Source organism: Ovis aries, chromosome 1 (assembly GCF_016772045.2).
Source record: "Ovis aries strain OAR_USU_Benz2616 breed Rambouillet chromosome 1, ARS-UI_Ramb_v3.0, whole genome shotgun sequence".
NCBI classification, from domain to species: Eukaryota; Metazoa; Chordata; class Mammalia; order Artiodactyla; family Bovidae; genus Ovis; species Ovis aries.
The window spans coordinates 17,202,596-17,222,703 of record NC_056054.1 but is presented as its reverse complement, the minus strand read 5'-3'; the positions used below and the strand labels follow the sequence as shown (position 1 = coordinate 17,222,703).

Sequence of the window (20,108 nt, the reverse complement as noted above, 5' to 3'; positions counted from 1 at the left end):
CAGCCTGGGCCTCCCCCTGCATTCTAGAGCCTGGATCCGCTGCCTTTGCTGCTGCCACTGCAGGGCTGCCGTCTCTCCTCTTCAGCCTCTGACCACTTGCTGCTCCCCACCCCCACCCCGCTGCTCCTGTCACCTGGCCATGACCTCGGCCCCCCCAGGGATCCTGGCCCAGCCCTGAGCCCTGGAACCCCCAGACCCCTCCCTTGGCCATGGCCAACTCCGGCCTTCAGCTCCTGGGCTACTTCCTGGCTATGGGTGGCTGGGTGGGCATCATCGCCAGCACAGCCCTGCCGCAGTGGAAGCAGTCCTCCTACGCGGGCGACGCTATCATCACTGCCGTGGGCCTCTACGAAGGGCTCTGGATGTCCTGCGCCTCCCAGAGCACAGGTCAGGTGCAGTGCAAGCTTTATGACTCGCTGCTCGCCCTGGAAGGTAGGCCTCATGCCCGCTGGGATGGGAGGCGGGAAGTGGGGGTGGGGGGCCCAGAGCAGGCTTTCCCACAGTCTGCCGTCTGCCCTGGGCTGCACTCGCCAGCCCCTGCCCCTGTGCACTCGTGAAGAACCAGGTCAGCCTGTCCCCCGTCCAGGAACAGGGGCTCTAGGTTCTGGCAACTGTGGGTCCACATGCCAGCTCTGCCGCTGTAACCTTGAAGGAGTCACTGACCCTCTCTGTCCTCATCTGGAAAGGGGAGGACTAGGACTCTGGCAGGGCTCTGGGAGGGTCAGAGGAGATGACTGCCAGCACTCAGAGGGGCTCAGTCAAGACCCTTCCCCCTGTTTCTCCCTGCACTCTGTGCAGACACACTGTGTGCACATATCTTCTTGTCAGTCCTGCCACGTGGACAAGTATGTGGGCACTTGGGTGCACCTACACACACACACACACACACACACACACACCAATTCAATGGACATGAACTTGAGCAAACTCCAGGAGATGGTGAGGGACAGGGAAGCCTGGCATGCTGCAGTCTGTGGGGTCTCAAAGAGTCAGGCATGACTAACACACACGAACATATGCATGTACATGCACGTCCACACACAGGCACTTTAGTAGGCAGGTAGTTCTCCTCCTCCTGAGGTGTGGGGCTGCATCTGACAAGTTGGCTCGTAAACAGATACCGCTTTAGCTCTACCCTGGCTGGGAGCCCACCCACCGCCCTCTGCCCAGGGCCCCACAGGCCTGAGCCAGGCGACTGTCACATGGCCCCTGCCACTGCAGACCAGACAGGTCATCTGGCCTCCATCAGGGACCCAGATCCCCTGAGCTGCCCCTGGGCCCGGGACTGACCCCAGCAGCAGGCATCCAGCTACCATGGGTGACTCAAGGGGCATAGGGAAAGGTGACCAGAGTCAGATCCCTCAGCTCCTCCTTCTGCCGGATCTGAAAGGCCCCAGGAGAAGCTGCCTCCCAACCTCACTGCCTGCGAGGGCTGTGCCAGGCCCCAAAGGGAGTCGCCTGGCCAGAAAGCAGCAGATGGGAGAACTCATGCCCCCCGTCACCACACACTATCCAAAGGACCCCGCAAGCAAGAGTGAGTGGTGGAGTTCACTGGTGTGGCTCAGCTCCGCACCCTGCTCTCACACCCTCCCCATCCCCTCACAGCTGCCGCAAGCAGCACCTCCAGCTTCAGCTCCAGGCGCCCCCATCTTGGGCTCCTCCCACCCGCCTACTTCTCCCACCCCCGCTCAGTCCCTCCCGCTCCCCCCAGGTCACATCCAGTCAGCACGAGCCCTAATGGTGGTGGCTGTGCTCCTGGGCTTCGTGGGCATGGTCCTCAGTGTCGTCGGCATGAAGTGCACCCGGGTCGGAGACAGCAACCCCATCGCCAAGGGCCGTGTCGCCATCGCCGGGGGTGCCCTCTTCCTCCTGGCGGGTAAGTGCCCAGCTCCTCCCCCACCATCTTGACCGTTGCAAGTAGCCCCAAGCTGGGTGGTCATCTGGGGGCCAGAGCAGAGCTGAGACCTCCCTCCCCTGTCCTTAGGCCTCTGCACATTGACGGCCGTCTCATGGTATGCCACCCTGGTGACCCAAGAGTTCTTCAACCCCAGCACACCTGTCAACGCCAGGTGAGTGCCAGGGCATGGCTTGAGCCAGGGGACAGGCTGGGCCTCTCTCTCCACCTTCTCTGAGGCCACTGGCCTTCATCCAGCAGGGCGACTGGAGGGGAAACAAGGGACAGGCCCCAGGAGCTGTCACTGAGAAGTTCTTTGGCATGGGGAGCAGACAGCATGTGGCTGGGCCCTCCAACGGGGTGGGAGGCCTATGGAAGCCACCCCAAGGGGTAACACTCTGGCTCTTGATTTAAATCCCAGCTCCACACAGGCTGTCTGTCTGACTGGCAAGTTCCTTAATCTTTCCGTGCCTGATTTCCTGCCCTGGAACATGCAGCTAGGACCAGGGACACAGCTCAGTGTGGTTAGGAGGGTTCTGTGAGACAGTGCAGGTAAGGAGGGGCCTAGCACAGTGCCTGGGTTGTTATTTCTCTAGAAGGCACAATGACTTTGAGCCAAAGAGTTGAGGTTGGAAAAGTCTTATGGGCAGATGGCAGAGGCCCCTGCAGCCATGGGAAGCTTTCTTTTCCCCTTCTTGGGATGGAAGGCAGGACACTCCCTCTGGCTGTGGTGTAAGAATGATGGGGAATGGGCAAGGCCAGTAAGGTTCTGTTGCAGAGGTCTGGAGCAGAGGGCTTAGGGCTGAAGGGGCAGAGATATTTAGAGGCTAAAATGGTCAGGACTTGTAAGGTCAAGGTGTGGGGCCAAATAAGGGGCTCTATGAAGGGGCTGGCCCCTCCCCTTACCTCTCAGCTCTGCCAGGAGCAGAGAATAGGACAGTCTCAACCCCAGATATCCCAACAGACCTTAAGACCTGGGGTGGAGGATGAGGAGAGATGGTTGGGTCGTTGTAGTCTGGAAGGCTCCCTGGAGGAGGCAGCAATATGGAGAAGGGAGGAAAAGGAGACTTCAGGAGTGAGGTTCATTCCCCGAGGCTGGCAGGTGTAACCACCAAAACCTGCCAAGCAAGAGGCAGCGCAGCTCAGAGATGCCAGGCTGACACTCAGCCTGTCCCTTCAGCACTCCTCAAGGTTGCCCCAATTGCAGGCCCTGTGCTGGGCCCTGGGGACATGGACAAATCTGGTGCTGTCTGCCCTCAAGGTGCTCCCTGGGGAGCCAGACAAGCAAGAAACTGATCAGCCACCATGTGAGAGTCAGTGTCAGGTGGCGAGCAAAGAGGGGTCAGGGAAAGCTGCCGGAGGAGGTGGCATCTGCACTGGGTCCTGGAGGCAGAGGGGATGCAGGTAGTGGGACCCTCCAGCAGGGGGCGCCTCAGAACCAAAGGTGGGGAGACCTGGGTGCTGCAGAGGGGACGCGTCCCACCTAGCCTAGGGGTGGAGAGGCTGGAGTGCCAGATGGAGCAGGCGGGGGAGCCTGGCCTTCTCCAGAGGGCAGTGGGAGCTCAGTGCGAGTTCCGTGGGCCAGACCATGACCAAGAGGGATGGTTGGACTGCCCCGTTCCTCCCCTCCCTGATGGCCTGGCGGGTACCCCCCCCGCCCCACAACACACACGCCCTTGCACTGGCCAGAGGAGGAAAGAGGCCTGAGGTTGCACGGAGCAGAACAGCCTGGACCTGGGTCACTCTGGGTCAGTGGTGTTGATGTGCTGGGACAGGGGCTGAAGAAAGGATGTGTGTTCATCCCAACTTCCCCAGATGTGGGTTCACCCCAGCTTCCCCAGAGAGCCCGAGGAGGCTTGTGAGGCCCCAGCCTCTGCTCCCCATGCTCTGCCCACCCTCCACTCTGCCAGGTGGAGGCTGGGAGTCCCCCGGGGAAGGTCGGGGCAGGGCGGGGGTCGGCACAGTCACACCTGATGGTGTCCTCCACCCCTCGCAGGTATGAGTTCGGCCCGGCCCTGTTTGTGGGCTGGGCGGCTGCCGGCCTGGCCCTGCTGGGCGGCTCTTTCCTCTGCTGCACGTGTCCGGAGCCTGAACGAGCCAACAACAGCCCACAGCCCTACCGGCCAGGCCCCTCCACGGCTGCCCGAGAGTACGTCTGAGCCTGCCCAGCACCCGCCGGCCCGTTCAGCACCCTGGGTGGGGCTCAGGGGGTCCCCCAGGTCGGTTAGGGCTCTGAGCAGCTTGTCCCCAACCTAGGCACCCTGTCTGGGTTCTGAGAGTCAGACCCAGACATTCAGAGAGAGCAGGGAGGCAGGCCTCAGCCCTCCTGTGCCGCTGGGGCCAGGGCCAGGGCCAGGGCCAAGCAGGGACCTGTCCACACCCCAGCCAGCTGCAGTTCCTTTCATGGCCGCTTATTTACTCATCCACCGGTTGAGGGAGTGACTACTCTGTGCTGGGCCTGGAGGACGCAGCAATAAAGATGCCCTGGGGGTGGCCAGAGCCCATTGTCCCCCTGGCCCACGGGGCTTCACACAACCCCAGGAAGGAAGTAGCGCTGGGATGACACTTGTCCCCGATTACACACACAAGGAAGTAGGTTCAGAGAGACCAGGAGGCGTGGCCCTGCTGCCTCTGAATTCAGGTCTTCCAGTATGCCTGGAGCTGCGTGGACACTCGCACAGATGGCTGAGCCAGGCCATGTCACCCCTGCCCCAGAAATGGGCTCCTGCCGCAGGGCTGCTGTGAATTGTACTTGCCAGTCCCTGGGTCTGGGCCTGAACCCCACAGCCCCTGCCCCAGCCCCACTGCCCTCTGCTCACCCCACTAACTAGCTCTCCTCTCTTTTGACTTTCAGACCAGTTGTTAAATTGTCCGCCTCCACCAAGGGCCCCCTGGGTGTGTAATGTCCAGGTCCCCAGCCTGGCTCTGCCCCGCCTTGCCACACCTAGACTATGTGCTTGATATTTTTTTTTGGAAAGAAAAGTGAACATCCAGCTCCGAGTGTGGTGTCATTTGATCCGTCTCTGGAATGGCAGAGCTGGACCCTGGGCTCCTTGGGCACAAAGACGGGGAGACAGGTCCAGTAAGGGTTACACAGCACATGCAAGCTGGTCAGGATCCTCCCTGACCGCCCTTGGGTTGGCACCAGCACCTCCTTGGTCAGAGACACAGCCCTGCTGCTCTGGCTGTCCTGGAGCCCTCCTGGGAAAGGGGGTGATCCCAGGGAGGCCCTCTCACTTGGTGCTGGGGGTCAGAGCCGGGTGAGAGCACACCGAGGAGGCGTTGGCTGCCAGGAGAAGTGCCTGAGGGAAGGACGTTAGGGCCTTGCAGGAGTGGCGGAAGTTCTGCTCCCAGCCCAGGGCTGCCACCTCTCCCACAGCCACTGTCCTCTTCCTCTCCAGTCTGTTGAGACCCCACCGTTCCTGCCCTGGAACCAGAGTAGGGAGGGGCAGCCTGAGGCTGCTTGAGACAGTGGCTGGACCTGTGGCCTCACACAGGGCTGCGGGCAGAGCTGGGAGGGCTTTGGATCTTGAAGTACAGTTATCACCTCCTTAGTACAGAAACCAGTGTGTGCGCGGGCTTAGTCACTCAATCGCGTCCCACTCTTTGCTATCCTTTGGACTGTAGGCCGCCAGGCTCCTCTGTCATAGGATTTTTCAGACAAGAATACTGGAGTGGGTTGCCATTTCCTTTTCCAATAGAAGCAAGAGACGTCCTCAAAGGAATGTAGGGAAAATGAGCCCCTGCCCTCATGCTCAGGTGCTGCCCACCCCAGACGTCCTCCCAGGACCCTGGGTCTCTCTCTGGCCTCTGCCCTCTGTCTCTCCCGACCAGGAGGAGCTGACTACAGCTCTCGGGAAGAACTGTCCCTTGCCTTCCCCTGCCCTCCTCAGCCAGTTCTCTTCCTCCACCACCCGCCCAGCGACATCTCCTACCCAGTCAAGATCCCGAGGACGCAGCTCAACCGTCTCCCCCGACATGCCTCTGAGAGGTGAAGTAGGATGAGATGACCGTCCGGCTCCAGGAGAAGGGAGGGGAGAAGCAGACGGCAGAGCTGCGGGGGGATCGTCCGCGGGCGGCCTGGCCTGGCAGCAGCTGCGCGTACATGGGGGAGCGTGAGGGGCTAGAAGGGGTGGGTGGCTGCGCCTAAATGGGTTCACCAGAGCCCTGCCTCTCGAACGAGGTGAGGTGAACGAGAGCTACAGCAGGGTCTCTCTGGGTGCCTGACACTGTAACGCAGGGGTTCCTGGCTCTGCTCGTACATTCGAGTCACCTGGGGAGCTGATGTCCAGCCCTCCCCGCCGCCTCCAGGCATCCCAACCTAATGGACTTGCGGTGGCCATGCGGTGGACCCGGGCACCAAGGTCAGCGCACTGAGGGCACTTCTGTGAGGCCTCAGAGCTCCTGTGAAGCTCGGGGCTGTGACAGCCACATTTCTTGCCCCTCTGAGGCAGTCTCGAGAGGCAGAAAGGAAGCCCCGCTCCCTCTGCCTTTCCTGAGACCGGGCTGTTCCGTGAGAACACCACACCCTCCCGGTAAATACATAAACCCCTTTCCACTGAAACGGTTTTGAGCTTGACTTCTGTCACACACAGCCATGCATTGTCTCTTGTGGTTCAGGGATCACCAGAGGCTTGGGACTTGGTTGGAAAATGTTGGGATAGAGTGTGCTGGCTGCTTCAGGGATGGGCCGTGAGGGAGACAAGCACCAGCCCAGCGGGTGGCCCTACAGCCGGGCAGGAGCAAAATTCCGTGTGATCCTTTGTGAAGGGAAGTCTTTTGTGCCCAGAGCTGAAGACTGGACAGGTGGAGAGTCAGACGACCGTTCACCACCTAGCAGGTCCTGGCAATGGGAGGATGCCTGGGAAGAGTTCAGAGTTTGTAGCTAGAAGAGTTTGGGAAGCCTGATCCCCCCAAGCCTCTTTTCTTTCAAATGTTTACATCACAGTCACCTTGTCTGCCAACCTGTGACAGGGTCAACTGTCCAGGCCTCCTGTTTCCTATCCCAGCCGCAAGGCTGGAGGACTGAGAGGAGACCCAGGTAGGTTGCGCTGTTATTATTTTACTAGCAGAGTTCTTTCAAGGATGAAATTTGAGTGTTAGTTGCTCAGTTGTATCTTTACAAGCCCATGGACTGAAGCCCTCCAGGCTCTTCTGTCCATGGAATTCTCCAGCCAAGAATTACTGGAGTGGGTTGCCATTCCCTTCTCCAGGGGATCTTCCTGACTTAGGGATCAAACCCAGGTCTCCTGCATTGCAGGCAGATTCTTGACCGTCTGAGCCATCAGAAAAGCTAAGAATGAAATTGGCAGGCCATAAAAGATGGTTTGGGGAGGGATATATCTGTGCCCTCAGCCTCGAAGGAAATCCGGAGCACCATGGTAACAGATGTTCAGCTAAGGGATGTGAACCAGGTGCTGGAGTATCTGACCAGACACTCATCTATTGCCTGCATCTGAGAGTATAGATAGGAACTGAGTATTAGATGATGTCAAGGAATTATGGTTAATTTTGTGTTATATATTATTCATTTTATGTGAGAATGACACTGGTTATCATTTTTAAGCCTTGTCTGTCAGACGTGCACACGGAAACAATGTAATGGTTGGATTTTCTTTAAAAATACTCAAGGAATAGAAAAGTCAGAGGCAGGGAAATTTTATAAAATAAGATTGGTAAATGCCAGTGGTACTTAGGGGTTCGCTCTGTTCTTCTCTGTGCATTTGAAAATGAAAAAAAAATCAAAAGGTTAAAAATACATCTTTAAGTTTTGCTGGTTTGTAATTGTATATACTTTCCATTGGAATAAAGGTGATGAAGACTCTGGTCACTCAAAGCAGAGTCTTCCAGCCACAAGCATCACATCACCCAAAACCCTGTGAGATGCGCAGAATTTCAGGCTCCACTCCAGACTAGGAGAAACAGATTCAACATTTTCAGATCTCTGGGTGATTCTGGAGCATTTCGGAAAGGCAGGTGTAGGCTAGTGAGAGCTGTGTTGCTTCTCCTTTTCTGGATGAGAATTTCAACTGAACTACCATTGAAAAACTGGATATAATGAAAGTGGTTCAATTTAAGATTTTGTCTAAAGTTGGGAAGATTGTGGGGAACACAACTAACCCTGATCCAGGCAAAACTGGACATGAAGAATGGACAGTACCCAAAGAAGTGCTTCCTGACCATCTCTCCTCCGAGAGCACATAAAACTAAGACTTAGTTCAATTTATGAGAATATTGCAGGCAGTTTTATTCTGGATACTATGTAGTCTTGTTAAAAACAACTAGAAATGCGGAGGAAACAATCACTTTGCAGAACAGCAGAAATTACCATTACGTTGTAAATCAACTGTGAGTGAGTGAAAGTTGCTCAGTCGTGTCCGACTCTTTGCGACCCCATTGACTATACAGTCTATGGAATTTTCCAGGCGAGAATACAGGAGTGGGTATCATTAGTTCCTTCTCCAGGGTACTGTACTTCAACTGTACATCAACTGTACTTCAGTAAAAATTTTTTAAAAAGAACCCGAAGCACTGCCGCTCCCCCTCTGTGTTGGTGGCCCGTGTAGTTGCCACAAAGCTGAAGAGTCCTTGGTTGGCGGGTTTGCAGATTGGTTACATGTAAGGGGATTGAACAAATAAGTAAATTTGTTGTTGTTTAGTCGCTCATTCGTATCTGACTTGTGACCCCATGGCCTGTAGCCTGCCAAGCTCCTGTGTCCATGGGATTTCCCAGGCAAGAGTACTGGAGTGGGTTGCCATTTCCTTCTCCAGGGGATCTTCCTGACCCAGGGACCGAACCCTCATCCCCTGCATTGCAGGAGGATTCTTTACCACTGAATCACCTGGGAAGCCCAAATAAGTATATACACGGGACATAATTGGAGCCAGTCAGAGAATGGATTTACAGAGTTGGAAAGAGGGAAGACTAGAATAAATCTTGAGGTGTTGGATTGGAGTTGGAGGTATGCGGATGAACATACAGCTTTTAATATATGTAGATAAATGTAGAAATAGATACAGTTGTATACATACACAGAGCCTTCTGTAACCACAGGCAAGGAACTGGAAACATGGAGAGCCCACTGTACTGTGGTATTTTATATAAAGGACTTGACCATTCAGGGATTTTAGTATGGCTGTGGTTGGCAGGGGAGGGGGTGGACAGGCGTGGTTCTGGAACCAATCCCGCATGAGTACCAAGGGCTGTCTCTACATCCCCTAGACAGGCCAAGAAGCAATGACCCCCAAGGGCAAGCTCATATCTTGATTTCTGAATACCACGCAGAACCCCAGGGAGATTCAAGGAAAGTACAAAATAAGCTTGGAGCATCTTCTTCCAGAAAGTAAGAATGTGCTCAAGGAAGGATGGAGATGTGTCTAAAGGATTCAGAAGCCAGATTAAAAGGTTCCCTCTGATTTCATCTGGAACAGTTTGACCATCAAAATATATAGTGACTATAATGGATTTTAACTCTGTGAATAAAAATAAGAATCCACTTGTTCCTAGAGATATAAATGATTAAATAAGTGGGGGAAAAGGAAAAGCTTTACAGTAAAATGGCAATACATGTAATTTATTAACTAAGAAATACAAAATACTTAATTTTGCAATGATAAGCACAGTGGACATATCTTAATCAAGGGATAAGAGTTAATACCACCAGTAATGAAACAAGACAAATGTAGGTGACTCCCAAGACAGAGATGGAAGCTTTGAACTCACCTGTGATGAAAACAGAATCTTTCACCTTCATTTTTGAAAGACGTTTCTGCTGAGTATAGAATTCTAGGTTGACTCCTTCATCGTTTTTCAGCACTACGTGGCTGTCATGCTAGTGTTTGCTAGCCTACATAGTTTTTAAATCAAAAGTCTGCTCTTGTCCATATTGTCATTCCTTTGTTTCTGTCTGGCTGTTAGTCATATTTTCTCTGTCTTTGGTTTTCTTAAATCTGACTATGATGTGCCTAGATGTATTTTTTCCTTTGTGTTCGTTTTGCTTCATGTTTTCTGAGCTTCCTGGATCTGTGATGTATTAACTTTCATTTCCTTTGGGAAATTCGCAGCCATTATTTTTTTCAAATGTTTCTTCTGCTACATTTTTCCATCTTCAGCAGCTACTTCCGTCCCATGCTGGATATTGTCACAGCTCTTCAGTGGTCTGTCTTCCCCACGTGTTGGTCTGTATAACTTCTATGGGTGTATCTTTAAGATCAGGGCGTTTTCCTTCGTTGTGTCAGCATTTGATGAGCACATCTAAGCAATTCTTCACTTCTGCTGATACCTTGTGCTTAGTTTGAGACTTGGACTCCAGAGTTTTTCCTAGTGTTACTGAGCCTTGGGCATTCACCACTTCCTGCATGCTGGCACCAAAGGAAATCCCTCTCCGTGCTCTTGTTCCTTCCCCAGAAACAGCTTGCCACTGCTCGCTTTATGACACAAGGCTCATGGTGGTGGCAGAGCTTTTCTCAGTTCTGCTTCACCCTTAGTCATAGGTGGGCCCTGTGCACCTGAGCACCTGACCCCTGCCTTGTGATGACAGCGGGTCTCGAGTGGGAGTTTCCTGCCTTCCCATCAGGAAGCAGATTTCCGTTTTGTATCAATTCAGGGTCTTAGTAGTGAGATTCCTATTTTTATCTAGTGTCAGGCAGCTTTTGCTTCCTCCCCAGCTCAGAGGTAGGCAACCTTGACTTAGGACTTACTTCTTACCTTGCTTTTCATTCCTTTTTTATCTCCTAATGTTTCAAATAGGATCATTATCTTTTGATGCCCATCTGCTGCTTGTGAGTGTTCCTCATTATCGCTAAATGTCTATTTTTTTTTTTTCCACCTTCATATCTCACTGTGTATGGAATCCTAGGTTGGCAATTATTTTCTTTCAGGTCACTGAAGATATTTTTCTACTCTGAGACTATCATTTTACTATTTTCTGGCATCCATTGTTTCTGTTGAGAAATATCAGCTTAAATGTCACTTCTCTGAAAGTAATCTTTTTTTCTCCCTGGCTCTTTGTAATATATTCTTTCGCCATTAAAAAAAAAAAATTGTGGTATCATTTCTGATGTGTTTAGATGTGGATTTCTTTTTATTTAACCTCTTTGGGATTCTTGACTCTTTTGGTGTCTGCCCCTCTCCCCACCCCAGTCATTTCTGATTGAGTCTTAGTCATTCTCTCTTCAATTTTCTCCTTTTTTCTTTCTTCTGTGGCTACAATTACGGACCGGTTGATTTGTTACTATATTCTCTATCTCTATATTTTCTCCTCTATTTTCTACATTGTTTATTCTCTGTATTTCATTAGAAATGATTTCCTTCGACTATCTCTCAGGTAATTTTTATTTTTTGACTGCACTGCATGGCTTGTGGGATTTTCATTCTCTGACCAGGACTGAACCCAGGCCCTCAACAGTGAAAGCGTGGAGTCCTAATCACTAGACCACCAGGGAATTTCCTTTGTATCTTCAGCTTTTAAGTAGCTTCTGAACCTGTCTATTGATTTCTTTGGTGTATTGTATTTTTATAGTCTCAGATTTCCATCTGGTTAATTTTTAAAAATCTGCTGTCAATTTATACAGTTTCTGGTTCCCTCCTTTATTAGTTTGCCTGGGTTGCTGTAACAGAATAACGTATGTTGGGTGGCTTAGACAACAGAAATTTATTTCCCCACATTCTTGCAGGCTGAAAGTTCAAGCTGTAGGTGTAGGCAGTTAGTTTATCTCTGAACACTCCGTCTTTAGATTGTAGAAGCCTGTCCTCTTCTGGTGCCTTCCTGGTCCTTCCTTGTGCCTATGTCTTAATCTCTTTTTATAAGGACACCAGCTATGTTGGATTAAGCCTAGTGTCCATGATCTCATTTAACCTTATCTCTTTAAAGACTCTATGTTCAAATAGAGTCACACTGGAAAGTACTGGGGGTTAGGATTTAAATATATGAATTTGGGTTGGAGAGAGTCACAGTTCAGCCCATAACACGTCCTAAAATTTTCAAGTGTCTTTTATCTAATGAAGCAGTAAACATGGTTGCTTTACATTCTGTGTCTAATATTTTTGGCCTCTGGGCTACCTGTGGGGCCTTTTCCACCGTCTACTGCTTCTGCCTTCTACTGGTCCTTGTTCGTGATGACTTGTCTCCTGTAGACCTAATCATCTTTGAATGTATGCTTGATTTGGCATTTGTAAAACATTTATAGAAATAATTCAAAGCCTAGGATTATACTATTTTCCACAAATATTTTACTTCCGGGTGCCTGGGGTGGGGGGCAGTGGAACCAGCAATTCAGGATCACCTTTATTGAAGTCTAGGGCTTGAGATCTCTGGGCCCCTATATGACTCCAAGTCAGGTGGCAATCTATGTGAGGGTTGGTTAATTTACTACCATGGTAACAATTCAAAGTCCTCAACTCAAAGCACGGGGTAATACACAAGGGTTCACATGCTCAGTGGGCCCTCTAGCAGTTTCAACTGCCTCTTCCAGGCCAGCAAACTTAAGCTTCCAGATAAGCACCCAGGCTCTGCTCTCTCGCCTAGATTTTCAAACACATCCAGGGGAAAGGAAGCCCTGAAAATCACTTACTTTTCTACACTTTCATCCTCTCCTGGACCTAGCCTAGTAGTTTGTATTTCAATCTCTTAAAGCTTAAAAAATTATGTATTTTGCCTAGTTTGTTGTTGTTTTTTGGTGGAAATTTTGCTTTATTTCAGTTGCCAGCAACTAGGGTGGCTCAGAGGTTAAAGTGTCTGCCTGGAATGCAGGAGACTCGGGTTCGATCCCTGGGTCAGGAAGATCCCCTGGAGAAGGAAATGGTAACCCACTCCAGTACTCTTGCCTGGAGAATCCCATGGAGGGAGGAGCCTGGTGGGCTACAGTCCATGGGGGTCACAGAGTAGGACACGACTGAGTGACTTCACTTCACTTCACAGGATGGGGGTGTGGAGGTCGACTAGAGAATATAGTCAGGCTCCTCTGAAAGTCCCTTCAGCTGGAGGGGAGAGGCTTGCAACAATGAGGGTAGGTCCAACAACGACTGCTATCTGTGTTTGCACCTCTTTGATGAGAAACAGCCGATTGACTACAATCAGAACACAATCTCAGTATTTAGGGACAGGGTCTTTATTGCTCCCTTTGGCTGCTGCAAGGTGTGTGCAAGGAGCTCCAGAACAATTGCATGCCTTAGGGCTGAGCTGGGTAGTCACTGGTGAATGAAGAACCAAAATCCCCAATTAATCTCAGTTTACCGTATGTCTTCCCTGGAGGTTGCAAGCCTTCAAAAGTTACATCAGACCAATTTTATCAGTGTACTTGTTGAGATTACGGGGACAGATTCCCGGTGCTTCATCCTCGGTCATCTTCCCAGAATCCTTCCTCACCTCCTTACTTTCCTATGGTGCTTATGTTAGTCTGGGTTCTCCAAGCAGTAGACCCCCACCCTCCCCACAACAGGATTAAAATGCAAGACGTTTACTATGGAAACACCTTTAAAAAATGGGTAGGGGGCTCATCAAGCCTAAGTGAAGGAATACTGGGTTGAAGAATCACAGAATACCATGGAGTCTAACATGGTATTCTGCATGGTACTAACATGTATAGTCTGACAGTTAGCTGTCAGAGGAGTTCAGTATCTTCCAGGAACAGGACTGTTTTAGAAACTCTGCTGAGCTTACTCATTGATTGGCTTGGGAGCACTTACAAAGCACAGCCTCAGGGCAAACATGGTGGCAGATTTCAGAGCAAAGCATCTTGGGTCAGCTACAGATTTGCAAGTCATACTCATGGCCACCACAATTTCAGTTTACAGTGTTCAGAGCTCCTATCCAAGTCGATACTTAAAATTACTATAGTAACAGCCTACTGAGCACTAACTGATGCTCCAATACTTTGGCCACCTGGTGACAAAAGCCAACTCACTGGAAAAGATCCTGAGGCTGGCAGACTGGAGGCAAAAAGAGAAGGGGGGTGGGCAGGGTGAGATGGTCAGATAGCATCACTGACTCAATGGACATGAATTTGACCAAACCCTCGGAGGTGGTGGACAGAGGAGCCTGGCATGCTGAAGTCCATGGGGTTGCAAAGAATAGGGCATGACTTAGCAGCTGAACAGGACTTCCCTGGTGGCTCAGACAATAAAGCATCTGCCTACAATGTGGGAGACCCGGGTTCAATCCCTGGGTGGGGAAGATCTCCTGGAGAAGAAAATGGCAACCCACTCCAGCATTCTTGCCTGGAAAATCCCATGGACGGAGGAGTCTGGTAGGTTAGTCCATTGGGTCTCAGAGTTGGACACGACTGAGCAACTTCACTAGCAGCTGAACAACAAAACATAAGGTATTCTTCTTAGTTAATCTTCGTAAGAAACTTGGGAAGTAGGTACTATTTACCCTCTACTTTCATTGGTGGGACTGGAACTCAGGTTTTCTGACTGCAAATCACCTTTTCATCCTGGTGTCTCAAAATGATCTATGAAGACTGAATTTTATGCATAGGGTAAACAAGGCATTTGGTTGCACCACAGAATCACAAAGCTCTTCTTGTTTGGCCCCTTCTCCCCCAACCCCACATAAATGTCTCCTCATCCTAAACAAACTCTTCCTTCAAATTTGGTATCTCTGGAGTGACCAGGACTCCTGGGCAGTCTTTTCATCCCAGTGTGATTGGCAATCCCTGTCACTCTCAAGAGCACCTATTTGGCTAACACATAAATCAGTCTAACATTACCAGCTTATCTTGCCCTTCCAGCGGCAGCTCTCACTTCCGTCATCCCACTTCTTCCCAGCGTAATAAGTTACTGAGCTTTTACTCTGTACCCTTGTAGATCTTCGAATATATCAGAAAAAGCAAACACAAAACACAAACAAGTATCTCTGCCCTCTACTTTCTGGCAAAAAGAATATGCACTATTGATTAGCCTATGATGATATATGTGCACTATGGAGAAAAGTCAAGCAGGGCAGGGAGGTCAGATGTAGGCACAGACGGGCTGCTATTTTAAAAAGTGGTCAGGGAAAGCCTTCCTAATCTTTCCCTGAAATAACAGAGGAAGAAAGCCATTTGGTTCCTGGAGGAAACAGTCTTCCTGTCAAGAAGTAAAGTAAAAGTCTTGAGTTGGAATATGCTGGCACATTCCAGGAAGAGAACTGTGAGGCTGCTGTAAACCAGGGGGAAAGCAGTAAATGTGAGTGGGGCCCACTGTGAAGACTCCTGTAGGGTGTTGACTTTTGTTGAAAAGTGAGACTGGAAGCTTCTAAATGGTTTTGAGCAGAGAAGTGACCCAGAGTCTGACACAGTTTTTAAGAGAAATGGCTGGAGACAGGTGGGGCAGGAAATTTGGTAGCAGGGAGCTCACCTAGCACATACAACGATCCAAGTGAGAGACAAGAGGCTTGGACCCCTGTGGACAGAGGTGGTGAGAAGCGGTCCGATGCTGGGTATATCAAAGGCAGAACCAAGAGGATCTGCAGACTCGTTGGATGTGGAGTGTTTTAAGTGAGAAGTCAGGAGACTTGAGGATTTTGGCTGGAACCCCTATAGATGGACTGTTACTGAGATGCGGAAGGTTGAGCATGCAGCAGCCCTTGTCACCACTCACCTGCTCAGTCTGGGGACACCCTCACACTTCCACAAGCCTGCTCTCCCCCTTTGTCTCCTTGCTGCTGAGCCCAAGGGACACTTTTCAGCCTCCCCCTTCTTGGACTGTTTGGTTTTGATGCCCACTGAACCACTTCTTGGTTCTCCATGATTCCGTGATGCTCCCCTTCCTAGATTCCTCACATCTTTGGGGCTCCACTCTATTCTCCAGTCACAGCTTTCAAAAGCCACCTGATGGGTGGTCAACACCCCACTCCTTAGCTTCACATCTGCTTCCCACACCTTCCCTATGGATTCCCCAGACATTGCAAGCAAACAGAGCCCTCCCGTTTGTGCAGCCCCTGTTCTAGCAAGTAGCTCTATCTTCTTCACCATTCTACAATCGCCAGATTCTTCCCTCTTCCTCGTTCCACAGTCAGCTAGTCCCCTCAAACCGGCAACTTCTGAGAACATCTCAAATTTGACCTTTTCCTACTACCTTATCTATGGTCTCATCTTATCTGGGCTTCTACAACGTCCCATTTTTCTGTCCCAGAGTAACTTAAAATGGTAACTATCCTATTTAAAAGTCATTCATCCGAATTCCTTGGCAGTCCAGTGGTTAGGACTCCACATTTTCACTGCTGAGGGCTCAAGCTTGATCCTTGCTCAGGGAACTGAGATCCCACAAGCTACAGCCAGCCAAAAAGATAATATACAAACATCATTCAGACCCCTTATCACCCAGACAGAAGGGCTGTACAGCTGGCTGCCCCAAGCCAGTAAGAGGTGCTAAACATCACTTGGATAGGTATTTATGCAGGTTGACTTTTTATCATTTATAACTTTTAAAAGCCAGCCAGCCAGACTGAAGGGATCTAAGCAGGCTCTCCAATATCTGAGGCACCATTCAGAGCAGGGAGTGGCAGAATTCCTAACGAATGCTCCTTCCTCAGCCAAAAAGCAGCCTTACCAGCCTTGGTGAAACTATAGAACCTCAGTAATGAGCCTGTCATGAACTATACTTGCCTGTTTACCTCTGCCAGATGCTCAATTCCCATTCAGTGCCACTACCTTAATTTCTATCAGCTCTCCTCTACTGACTCAGTATCGCTTCTCAAACCCCCACTGTGCCCTGCCCTGTCCTGTGGATTTAGCCACTAGCTGCTTTTTTGAATGTTCTTAGCCTACCTCTCCGCAGACTTGTGCTGAGGACACTCTTTTGAGCTTTCAGTAGTGGCTTTCTTTTTCTAAACCCAAAGTACTGTGGTGCCTGATGGTGGGCTAATTCGATTACACCATTGCCACTTTTAAATTCAAACTTCCTTGAAGCCCATGCCTTCAAGCTAAGCTCAAGATCCAGCAGCACTCCCTGACATTCCAGGGCCTTCACCACACCTACTTCTATCAACACTGAGGGAATTTCAACACTCAAGATCCTTTTGAACACCATGGTCTATTTTTGACCCCTTTACCTCCGGTTTGGTCTTCTACACACGTGATCTTAACCTGAACTGTCACTACCAGTGCCCCAGGTCTCCACGCTTGTTGGTTTAAGGCCAGCATCTCATTCTTCCAGCTTCCTTAACTAGTACTTTTACTCCACCAGATCACTTTGGAACCGTGTCAGCTCACAGACTCATTTCAATCACCAAAGCAAGCTATGTGCTCTCATCGGCTTTCACTAATAAGGATACACCTCCTAGATCTGGGGACCCGGGAAGTGGACGCTGAGGACAACAGCATCAGCTTTACCTTGGCACTCACTTAAGCCTTATTTGGCGGTGCTGGGTCTTTGTTGCTGTGCTGGCTTTTCTCTAGCTGTGCTGAGTGCATGGGCGTCTCACTGCGCTGGCTCATCCTGTTACAGAGCACAGGCTCCAGTGTTCAGGCACCAGGCATTTCAGCATGCGAGCTGCAGCTGCCCTGCAGCACGTGGGATCCTCCCAGACCAGGGAACGAACCCACTTCCTGCACTGGCAGGCAGATTCTTTACCACTGAGCCACCAGGGAAGCCTCTGCATTTGCTTTCTGTACCTTTACTCTTTTTTCCCTTCTGCTGGATTCAGCTGGCCAAGCTCGGGTGAAACCCAACCCTCTACCTGCTGGCAGTTCTACTTTCTTGGTATACTTATTTTCCTATTCTCCAAGACAACTATTTTACATCCTTTTCTCTCCTCTAACCTCCCATCTCTCATCTTTTCTAAAACCCAAAAATGCCATTAAAAAAAAAAAAAGAATTTGTATAGATGGATTGACATCATTCTTAGTATCCATGAACATGTAAATCTTCATTTCGCTTTAACATCTTTCAATAGTTTTGCTTCCTCCCAGATTTTTGGAAAATGCTACTACTTAGTTCTGCATGCATTTCTTTGATACTACTGTATTTCTTATATGAAATAAATTTTCGCTCTTTACTGAGTATCCATTCTTGACTACAAGCTCTTCTGGTTTGTTACCACTATCACCTATTCCTTAAGTATTACCTGACTGCCTAGGCCACCCAGTACGAGCTTCAACAGAAACCAAAAGCATCCTAAATGAATTTTAAAGGAATAATAACAGACAACAAACTTGATTTGACTGAATTGGCACTCAGTTCCTTACCATCTTCCTGTGCTCCAGCTACACAGCTCTTCAGGAACATGAGGTATTCAAACTTACAGCGGGAAAGCCTGACTCAAGGGTAAGCAGCTAGGGCAGAGCTGTCAGAGGAAGTCGCTGCAGCAGAGGACTGCGGCCACCGCCCCCTCTAGGCTGTCTAGTCCTCATACATAGTGAACTCAGCATGAGGTGCTGGGTGACATGAGAAAAATACACAAGAGAAAAACAATGTTCTGTCTGCAACACTGGCAGCAAGGCTACATCACAAAAAGCTTTCTTCCTTGCCATGGTTTTCAAAATCACATTCTTACATTATTGGATTATATAAGCAATGTTGAAATCATTTCCCACAACATATATCCTAATGCATGCAACTGTTAAAAAAAACACACTACATTTTACATACCATGAGCAGTGCTCAATTGTCCATACCATCCAAAGAGTTGGTCCCAAACTGAGAAAAGGCATTTCAAGGTGTTAACTGATACTAGCCCAGCTACCTGCCTATTTTTTCCCAATTTATTCACCAGTGCCCTGAACCAAAACTACCACTGCAAATCAACTCTCAGCTCTGTGAATGCCAAGCCCCTTCTGAACAGGCACACGGCACTGCATGACTTCCAGATATGCCTCTCTAGCCAACTGTATATCCCCAAGGTCTCCAAAACTGGCCAGAACGGTCCAGAATGTCTCTGGATAGCAGTCATCAAATTATTCCATAAAGGAAAGTAAGACACTATAAAATATGGAACACGCTTATGTTACAAGGGTGCTGAGGACAAAATGAATGTCACTGACCTCTATATTCTTTAAGCAGCCTTCCCACAAGCATTCCATCATTTGTGGTTACCATCTCTAGTACCCAAGTAAAGGAGCTGAGCTGTGTTTACTGAGTACAGCAGTCTCTGCGGCAGACATCTGCTAACTAAGGTGGGTGTCCTTCAATCTGCAGGCTGAAGTAACTCACAGTTCTGTTAGTCTCCACTAGAACATGCCCTCTCTTTACCACTGCCTCCCAGTAAAAGGAACTCACTGAATGGAAAATGGCCAGATTATCGTAGCAAATTCTAATTTTCAGTACAGGTATGCTACTCAACAAATGATTACACATTTTAAGAGCATTTCCTTGAGTAAATACCACTAAGTATCACCTATCTGCAGAGATTTAAGTTAATAACCAGCTAAGTACTTGTAAACTAAAAAAGCAAGGCAGAAATATACAACAAAGACAATTATTTAAGACCTTTATTAACAGGTGCTTGCAGTTTGTTGACTTTTTTTTTGAAAAAATCAAGCTGTAAACTTTTATTACAAATTAAAAATGAGGTTCTTAAAAATCTCAACTTGACCAGATATGAAACAATTTAAAAACCTTTAAAGGTGTATTGAGAAAAAACAGGCTTTTTTTTTTTTTTTTAAAAAACACGTTTGTCATTACCAAAAAGAGACGTCTTTAGGTAAAAATAATAAAAACCCCATGCTGCATAGATAATGCAGATAGTTCTAGTTATCTGGTCAACAGGCAAAAAGCAAGCACTTAAGGTCTTCAGCTCCAATCTTTTGTTCATTTCTTATTGCTGGAATTTCATATTCATTTCTTCTTGTTGGATGACTAAACTGTAAGAGAGAAAAAGAAGTTTTCTAATTACCTTCTATAGTTCACTGCAATCTTTCAGTATATCAAATTAGCTAGGCAGGGAACACATCTCATACTGGTTTACCTTTACACAGCAGTTCATAACAGGAGTGGGCATTACTATATAATAAGAATGGTTACTCATAGGTTCTGAATGACCTTTTGACACTCAAAATAGGGGGAAAAAGTCTCACTGGCTGAAAATGATAATTCTAGAGTCAAACAGAGACAAATACATGTCTCCTAGAATCAAGTAAAAAGGGAATCCTCTTAATTTTAGAATTGATGATGTAATGCCAAAGCCACCACGTAAACAGACCATCCTGGTCATCATCACCTACGTTTTTAATCTGAGTAGCCATCCCACTTATTTTTGAAAATGAAGAATCTCATAACGTAATTACTTGTAGT

At 49.1% G+C, this 20,108-nt stretch overlaps 2 protein-coding genes across 5 annotated transcripts in view; one reads left to right on the top strand and one right to left on the bottom strand.

The window, feature by feature from the left end:
- Positions 1 to 20: 20 nt before the first annotated feature.
- Positions 21 to 19,505, top strand: CLDN19 (claudin 19). The gene is made up of 5 exons (XM_027964379.3): positions 21 to 432; positions 1,712 to 1,876; positions 1,985 to 2,069; positions 3,891 to 4,043; positions 4,749 to 19,505. The coding sequence occupies exons 1-5, from the start codon at positions 210 to 212 to the stop codon at positions 4,795 to 4,797; spliced, it is 675 nt and encodes a 224-aa protein (XP_027820180.1). The 5' UTR covers positions 21 to 209; the 3' UTR covers positions 4,798 to 19,505.
- Positions 19,293 to 20,108, bottom strand: part of YBX1 (Y-box binding protein 1) — a 19,104-nt gene continuing 18,288 nt past the window's right edge. For all 4 annotated transcript variants that reach the window (XM_015091592.4, XM_015091593.4, NM_001093786.1 and 1 more), the window contains 1 exon segment: positions 19,293 to 19,678. The gene's annotated coding sequence lies outside the window, so the exon portion shown is untranslated.

Coding starts and splice junctions, on each gene's coding strand:
- CLDN19 (XM_027964379.3), top strand. CDS start 210: ATGGCCAACTCCGGCCTTCAGCTCCTGGGCTACTTCCTGGCTATGGGT. Junction 433..1,711: donor CTCGCTGCTCGCCCTGGAAG/GTAGGCCTCATG, acceptor CGCTCCCCCCAG/GTCACATCCAGTCAGCACGA. Junction 1,877..1,984: donor TGCCCTCTTCCTCCTGGCGG/GTAAGTGCCCAG, acceptor CCCTGTCCTTAG/GCCTCTGCACATTGACGGCC.